General features: G+C 36.4%; 1 protein-coding gene across 1 annotated transcript; it reads right to left on the minus strand.

Moving 5' to 3' along the window:
* Positions 1 to 5,949: 5,949 nt before the first annotated feature.
* LOC135138410 (probable multidrug resistance-associated protein lethal(2)03659) lies at positions 5,950 to 8,765 on the minus strand. Its single transcript, XM_064068380.1, has 3 exons — positions 7,202 to 8,765; positions 6,923 to 7,153; positions 5,950 to 6,869 (listed from the first exon to the last, which is right to left on the minus strand). Exons 1-3 carry the CDS (start codon positions 8,763 to 8,765, stop codon positions 5,950 to 5,952), a joined length of 2,715 nt encoding a protein of 904 aa, XP_063924450.1.
* Positions 8,766 to 9,349: the final 584 nt, after the last annotated feature.

Raw genomic sequence — 9,349 nt, forward strand, 5'->3', positions numbered from 1 at the left:
CTTGACAAGGATCAACGTATTTTAGTTCCTCAAAGTCAGTGAAAGTTTTTGGGGACGAAGAATTGTCAAAAACAAGAAAAAACTCCACCGAATTACGACTTATCAATATCATAAATACCACCATGTTATAAAATTATGCATATATAATATACAGCATTTTTGTACTCAGTAAAAACACTAAACCATTTTCAAAATAACACAAAGTCAAAGTTCAGCAATTCACTGTAAAGATTTGATTAAAAAAGCTAATTTTTTTATATTTCATAGTTTGCCTTGGACTGAAAAGGAAAATGCGGTGACGACATGACATGGTGTCAATTTTTGTTTATTGTTTGTAAACTCACAGTTCATGTTAAGATTTCAACACAATTTAATGCTTTTGCATTTCATAAAACTACGTAACTACGTGTTAGGAAATTTACTTAGTCAGGGTTTATGTTTCGTTTATCAAGTTATAACTAAAGTTTCTGGATGTTTTTACTGTGTACATATTACGGACACTTTTTAATTTCTCACTCGAGATTGCTACTAGTTTAATAGTTTATTTCAAGTCTAATTATTTTCTTGCAGGTATAATAATTTTCTTGCGGCTTACATTTGAACCCTTGTCCTCGACGTAAGCCGAGTGTTTCCGAGGTCAGCAGATTTTGATTTTGATCGTAAAGTATACGTGTTTATTTTTTACATCTGTGAATTATAACGAATCACTTGAAATAACATCCAATTTAATCTTATGTAATTTTTTTGCTGTTTAAAGTGCATGGCGTAGATTCAGTCTGAATGTGCTGGTGTGAGTGTAACCACGTGGTAAGAGCTAGGTTTAAATTAGTTGGTTTGGTAGTTAATAAAATGGGAGGAAGCCTTTGTTTAACGACAATCAATCGTAACTGACGTCACTCTTGTTGTCCCCAACCCGCGCGGTTAATTCTTGCGGCCTTTTAATCGGAGAAATGCGGACTTCCGGTCGACGCGAGACACGTGCGGGGGTTATGATATTTTCTTCCCTTAGGTGGTTATCATCGTTATCATGATTAATTCATCGGGGCATGCCTCATAACGCCACAGATTGATTAATTAATCGAGGCATGCCCTCACAACGCTACAGATTGATAGAGGTTCGTCCTCGCGACGCTAAAGATTAATAACATCACCGAGACACTTTTTCCTCGTAACGATTTTAGAATTTACATCACCGACACGCTTTTTCCCTCGGAGCGATGATTGGATATTTTTGTGTTTGTTTATTATGTGTTTTGTTGGGGTAACCAGTTCGCGGTATTTTAAACTCTCAAAGTAAATTGTTTTTTTGATGTAACCAATCACTTAGGTCATGATATAATTTGACATAATGTAAACACTTTGTTTGAATCATTGAAAAAGTGTGGCAATTATTAATCTCATGTAAATTTTGTTAACTCTGCAGATTTTCACCTCATACAATATTTCTTTAATCTCACAATTTTAACATCAGTAATTTTCATTTGTTGTATAATTTTAATTGAACGTAAATTTCATGTTCTACAGTTTTAACCTCACAGAATATTTCTGTTTGTACAAGTTCATTTCACACCAGATCTCTTGTTTCATAAATCCTTGCTAAGTTTTGTTTTGTAAATACTTTGTTGATGAATGTTTCTATCATATAAATTATTTGATGTCCAACAAGAATTATTTGTTGTTTAAAATTTCACAAGGTTGTATGGCGAATCTAAATGTTGTTTATTGCTCTTTGAAACTTTAACACTTATTCAGTTGTTGTTAATACCAGAGTTATAAGAGACTGAATTTTTTAAAAATGGAAATGAGGTTTAATGACACAGAAAACGTGGCAGAAGCGAAGTTCGGTTCCTAGTCGAGCTGGCGAGATTTATCGTGTCACCTGTACAAGTCCACAGGTTTGGATAGATTCAGGGGCGGCCGCCGGTTTGTAGTGCTCTCGACTTGGACCAATAGTCGGGTCTGGCGACCGTAATGGCCTAGTGCCGCAGGGTACGTGCGTAATGGAGATGTGCGTGTGGGGTAGGCTTTGTGATAGATAGAATCACCGTCATGGGAGGAGAACAGCTCCAGACCGGTAGCCCCAAACTCCGCTTATGCTACAACACCCCAGGGATACTTTTGTTGTGCTCCTGTTAACTGCCGTAACTTTAAAAATCAGCCGCCACACACCCGTAATAACTTGTGTACTTGCATCCAGTGACTTAATTCAGATTTTGCTTTGTTTTTATTAAATTTGTGATATTCAAATATTTGCGTCGATTCCAAACAGATGTATAGAATTTTCCGTTTGTTCGTTTTTCATATGTGTATGTGTGTAAATTCGGGTGTTTTTCTTTCATAAATCTTAAGGTGTTTGAAATGTAATATTTCGGTGAATAAAACCCCAGGGGGATTTTGAGAATGAAGACCGATGACGCCTTGGCCCTGCGGAACCACCAGAAAGGCACGCTGAGTCACTTTCGTTCTTCGTTTCTTTGCCCCCTAAGGAAGTATTTCGAACCCTCCCTAATTTTGTTTATTATTTCTTACGCTCTCAACTCACTTGTATGAAAGAACGTCTTCCCGCCTTTTGTCAAAAACAAAAAAAAACATACAACGTAGGTTCCTATTTGTTAGACGATCACAGCCAAGGCCAAACCACAGTATAGATATCAATTGATATCTATACTGTGGTGTAATCACCAGTGTAATTTTTGCATAGGCAACATATTATACACGCGTAATTTTTTTTTAATGCTTGATTTGAGGGAGTTCTTCTATTGGGATATTGCCTGGCATAGCGACGAACAGCAGCATCAAAATTTTTGTCACATTTTCCCAAAATTAATAACATGTCTGTTTTTTTAAGAATTCGAAAACATTTTAAAGCAAATGAAAATTGAAAATATTTGGCTGACAGAAATAATTTACCATAATTTTCATTCTGATTATTGCTATGCGTTTATTATTATTTAGAAATAAAAAATAATCAAAGCTGTTTATGAAACGTAAAATGGATTGCCTATGCAGAAATATTCAGGCGTGACCAGATAAAATGAATACTCTGTATAGTAGTTGTTAATAATGTTCGTAATGAGAGTCTTATTTCTTCAATTTTACATCATTTTATTACCATAATAACTGTCGTAAAGTTGGTACCGTCATTTTAGGACTCGGGATGTTTTAAAGAGATTTCTTGCTGATGTGGCAACCATGGCGACGGCACTAAACGGCAACAAGACAGAAAATTTTAATAAGATAATAAAGTTCTCATTAATTAACAGTTTTAAGGGTGGTCACCAGAATGAAGAGGAGATGGGTGGGCGGGCCTGTTGCTTGCTTATAAAAGACTCTGTAGGAAAAAGTTAAACTTAGCCCCGCCCACCCACCCGTTCTCTCATCAGTTTTTTTTTTTAATAAGAAATATATCTTATAAAAAATAGTACAATAGAAAAAAATACGATTAGAGCTTCTTTTGTTTTACAGCCTAAATCCTATTAATTCACTTCCCACTCTACTGATTTTGGCACTTTTAACATTTTCGAGCATAAGTTTTATAGCGAATAGTATAACAAAAAAGTTACGATTAGCGCTTTTTATTTATTTTTATTACATCCTAGATTCAATTATTGGTTTTCACTCTCACTCGACAAAAGAACATAATTAGCCCCGCTCACCCACCCTGTCTCCTTTTCAATGATTGATTTTATCCACTTTGAATGAAATTAATGATCTTATACAGAAGAGAAATAAAATTAGTCGTTAGAATGAGAAGAGAGGGGTGGGTGGGACTAGTACTTGTTAAGATAAGATTGATTGTAGCAAATAATATACCTTCCAAGAAAATAGAGTGTGGGTGGGCGGGGCTAATACCTGCTACGATAAGACTACTTTTGGCAAATGACAGATACACTAAGAAAATAAAGGGTGGGTGGGCGGGCCAAGTCTTTTTTCGACCATAAATTTTATAGCTAATGGTATAACAAGGAAAGTTACGAATAGGCCACTTTTTTTACATCCTAAATTCTATTATTAGTTTTCACTCTCACTCGACCAAAGAACATTATTAGCCCTGCCCACCTATCCTGTCTCCTTTTCAATGATTGATTTTATCCAGATTGAATGAAATAAATGATCTTATACTGAACAGAAATAAAATTAGTCGTTAGAATGAGAAGACTAGTACTTGTTAAGATAAGATTGATTGTAGTAAATAATATACCTTCGAAGAAAATAGAGGGTGGGTGGGTGGGGCTAGCATTTGCTAAATAAGACTGATTTTGGCAAAGGACAGATCCTCTAACAAAAAAAAAGGGGTGGGTGGGCAGGGCTAGTATTTCGTTACGTAAAACTGATTTTGGCACCTTTAACAGTTTCGACTATAAATTTTATAGCTAACAGTATTACAAAAAAAGTTACGATTAGGGCGCTTTTTTTACTTTTTTTACATCCTAGATTCTATTATTAGGTTGCAGTCTCACTCGTCAGAAGAACATAATTAGCCCCGCCCACCCACCCTGTCTCCTTTTCAATGATTGATTTTATCCAGATTGAATGAAATAAATGATCTTATACTGAACAGAAATAAAATTAGTCGTTAGAATGAGAAGAGGGGGGTGGGACTAGTACTTGTTAAGATAATATTGATTGTAGCAAATAATATACCTTCCAAGAAAATAGAGGGTGGGTGGGTGGGGCTAGCATTTGCTAAATAAGACTGATTTTGGCAAAGGACAGATCCTCTAACAAAAAAAAGGGGTGGGTGGGCAGGGCTAGTATTTCGTTACGTAAAACTGATTTTAGCACCTTTAACATTTTAGACTATAAATTTTATAGCTAACAGTATTACAAAAAAAGTTACGATTAGGGCGTTTTTTTTACTTTTTTTACATCCTAGATTCTATTATTAGTTTGCAGTCTCACTCGTCAGAAGAACATAATTAGCCCCGCCCACCCACCCTGTCTCCTTTTCAATGATTGATTTTATCCAGGTTGAATGAAATAAATGATCTTATAATGAACAGAAATAAAATTAGTCGTTAGAATGAGAAGAGGTGGTGGGCGGGGCTGGTACTTGTTAAGATAAGACTGATTTTGGCAAATGACAGACCCTCTAAGAAAATAAAGGGTGGGTGGGCGGGGCTAGTATTTGAAAAGATAAGACTGATTTCGACACTTTTAACATTTTCGACCATAAATTTTATAGCAAATACTTGGTATAACAAAAAAAGTTACGACTGGCGTTTTTTTACTATTTTACATTCTAGATTCTATTATTAGTTTTCACTCTCACTTGACAAAAAATATAATTATCCCCGCCCACCCACCCTGTCTCCTTTTGATATCTATACTGCGGCCAAACTTTGAATTTTTAAAATTTTCGCAGGTCTTTCAAACTGTTTCAAGGTCAATTTAAACGCGGGAAGTTTGGGTTATTACAACATTTTGAAAGGTAGAAAGTTTTTTTTGCTGAGAACTAAGGGGTCTTCAAGTTGGCCAAAATGCACTTAATCGCAGCTTTTCTTTCTTGGTCAGGACGGAGGATTAAGCGATTTTGGTCTTTCATATTTTGTTTTATTTTTTTTATGAGAACACTTATAAGGCAAAATAAAGATATGTATGTAACGTTAAAGTAAATGGGAAGCGTGCAGGGCTTGTCATGACGTCATCAACATTTTTGTAAATACACTTATATCTCCTTGGATAACAGTATTGTATTCCCAAATTTTGCAAAAACTAGGTAAGCCGTTCCCGATTTAATCAATAAAATAACTTGACTCCTTCATTAATTTAATTAAAAACTTTAGAAGCAATGATAAATCACAAGTATATTTGCACATTTTGGAGGATCTATTCGGCAAAATTTTGAGATGATGTCATCAATTTTTTGGGAGGGTCTGAAAATAAAATTGTCTGGAAAATTAAGCAAATATTGTGTTTATTACACGAAAAAATGTATCTTTAATTTTTTCACACTTCTACATTTCGCTGTACAGTTTGCGAAAAAATTCCATGTTGATTTTTCAATAATTTCTCTGGTTTCCCAAACTCCACAACCCTACCATCTTCCATAACTAATACTTTGTCGGAATCCATAACAGTATCTAGTCGATGTGCTATCACCAAAATTGTGCAATCCGTAAATTTTTCTCGAATGGTGGCCTGAATTGCTTCATCCGTTTGCAAATCAACGCTAGCTGTGGCTTCATCCAAGACAAAAATCTTAGTCTTCTTCAACATCGCTCTCGACAAACACAACAACTGTTTCTGTCCTACGCTAAAGTTGGTACCACCTTCGTCCACCAGAGTCTGAAGACCCAGTGGCAAGTTTGCTATAAACGTTTTCAAGTTGAAAGCTTCCAAGGCACTCCAAACTTGAGAATCACTGAATTCATCAAACGGATCTAAATTTTTTCTTAAAGGACCTACGAATAGTATCGGATCCTGTGGAATGATGGTGATTTTTGATCGCAAAATATTCAGCGGTACGATTTTGGTGTCTACGTTATCTATGAGAATCTGACCTTCGAAATGCGTTAGACGAAACAGAGTGGACACCAGAGAGCTTTTTCCGGCTCCAGTTCTGCCAACGATTCCCACTTTTTCCCTTGGGTGAATTTTAATCTTAATATTGTTTAGTATTAAAGGTTTGTCTGGAGAGTACCGCATTGATATTGATTTAAACTCGATTTGTCCGACTTGGGGCCACGATGGTGGTGGCACGAAAGTACCGTCGTCTTGTTCTTGCGGCAATTCTATGTATTCTAGTACTCGTTCTACAGAGGTCATGTTGGCGCTCAATTCGCTCCACATTTTCATGACGTATTGGACTAGACCTACCAAGGCATTTGCTTGACTGACTGCTAAACCTATATTTGCTACCGATGCCTCTGAAAGTAATATCTTGTGGGCAAAGTTCTAGTAAGTACCACGTGGTACTCACCTGTGTTGAAAGTTAAAAAACTGAAAGTCACAATTGTGGAATATATGAGACATGTTAAATCGATCCAAAACGTGTAAGTAAAAAATAAAGACTTAAATAAGTAGAAAACAGAGGAATGAGTGTCTTGGTGGGATTCGAATTCTTCAATTAAAACTTTTTGTTTGTTAAAAACTCGTATTGTTGGAAGTCCGCGCAACGAAGTAACGACGTAAGTCAGAATAGGACTTTTAGCTGAAACATTGCTAGTTTTATAAGATAAAAACGGAGCTGCCAACTTACTGATTCCTTCCAGCTTTCTTACATTTCTGATGAGCGGTTGAAAGAGCCAAGTGGAGAAATAAATCAAAGGAATGGCTGCTAACGTTGGTAATATTAACCAATAATTTACAATTATTATAATTATCACTGTTCCAAGTCCATCCAAGGCAGTTCTCACCACTTCGTATAAACAGATGGGTACAATTACATCAACGCAACCCATATCTTGCGAGAACCGGTTTAGAATCCGACCACAAGGATGTTCGTTGAAGAATTTCATCGGGACCGCCAAAATTTTGTCCAACAAGGAATTGTGTAAATTTTTTGATACAGACATGAAATGTGTCATAAATATCACAGATAGGGTGTGATTGAGCAAGAAGAGAAGAACAATCAGAGACGCATAAACATATAAGAAATTTTCTAACGTCAAGTTGAAAAAATAGAGCGTCTCTGTTTTGTTCGAAATTGCTGGAAAAACAACAAACACAGAAATGAAGCTGTTCAAGGAATGAGTTAATAAAAGTAGCATGATTATCAAACTTGGTCGAATCCAGTGGTTTCCAGAGAAACAATACTTCTTGTAAATTTGTTGTGTGCTGTATTTGGTTGTAGCACTTTCAGGAATTTCGGGAGGCAAATTGTGAGATTTGACAACGTCTTCTTCGAGTGCTCCTTCATCAGGCTCCATAAAAACACTTTCACTCAAAGCTTCCTCGATCACTTTTCCTTTATCTATAATATATCGTTTTTTAACGTTCCTCAAGTACTTCAAGTGATGGGTCACCAGAACTACGCACTTGTCTTTCAAGTACCCCAAAATACATTCATTGAAGATATGTTGAGCCACCGTGGCGTCAACAGCAGCTAGAGGATCGTCTAATAAATAAATATCAGCATCTCGATACACAGCTCTGGCTAAATTTATCCTCGATTTTTGGCCTCCGCTCAACATCACCCCTCGTTCACCGACGAGAGTTTGGTCACCGTTAGCGAAAAGAGACAAATCGCGTTCCAAAGCACACGCTCGAATCACTCTGCGATATTTCTTCTCGTCTTCTTCTTCCCCGAAAAGAATGTTTTGTTTAATGCTTGCGGAAAAAATCCAAGCTTCTTGGGACGCGTACGAAATTTTTCCGCCGACGGCAATCGAGCCTTTTGCTTTAATTTCCTGGAGGATGACTTGCAGTAGTGTTGACTTCCCGCTTCCAGATTTTCCTGATAATCCAACTAGATCTCCAGGAAGAGCTGAAAAAGAGACATTTTCCAACACCGTGGAGATTTCGAAAGTCACGTTGACGTTGACAAAACTTTGGTACGACTTTGAGTTGCAAGTGTCAGTGCTTTTTGATAGCTGTCTTAAAGGAGCTTTTTTGTGTCCCGAAAGAAGAAATTCTTGAATGCGGGCAACGGAAGTTTTAGCTTCTGTATAATAAGTTACAGCCCCTTGAAACCGTAACACGCCTATAATGTTTAGGTTTTCGTAGATACTCATCAGAGGGAAAATGTACTCAGGCGTTAAAGACACCTTAGTCAAAATAGCGCTCAGTACGCATAAAAAAAGTTCAATTTTCGTAACATACATCCTGATAGTGTTGTTATTAATTGTTAATAAATTAGCTTTAATGAGTGCCGTCATTTCAGATCTACAAATCAATTGTTAATTGAGACGTGGTATAAGAACATATTGACATTACCTTCTAGCAGCTTTAACAAGTTTAGAAAAAGGTGCTTCCCACGTGTACATTTTCACTGTTTGTATGCCACCAACGACGTCATTTATCAATCGAATTCTGTCGTCGGTTTTCAAAGCCACTTCACTTTTTCTCACAAACATTTGTTTAGAAACAACCACTGAAACAGTTTTTTGAGTGAAAATATTACAAGTTGGAACTACAGACACTGTACAAATATAAAACAAACAATTATCGCAATTCCTGTAAGCGCCGTGGGTCCTAAAACGACGTTCATGTAATAAAGAAAAACCAAAATCTTTAAAGGTGCAATCCACAGGTAGTGACAAACGTTAAAAACGTCGTTGAATCTGTTTACATCGTTAAACAGATTTACCACTTGTCCGATAGAATTTGTTTTGTGTCTCTTCATCTCGAGACACTTTCTGTAAATTAACGAAGAACAAGCAACTCTCACTTTGATTCCAAAAGAACT

The sequence above is a fragment of the Zophobas morio genome, unplaced genomic scaffold (assembly GCF_036711695.1).
Source record: "Zophobas morio isolate AGI-343-1 ecotype UQ-CSIRO unplaced genomic scaffold, CSIRO_AGI_Zmor_V1 ptg000030l, whole genome shotgun sequence".
In the NCBI taxonomy this organism is placed as follows: domain Eukaryota; kingdom Metazoa; phylum Arthropoda; class Insecta; order Coleoptera; family Tenebrionidae; genus Zophobas; species Zophobas morio.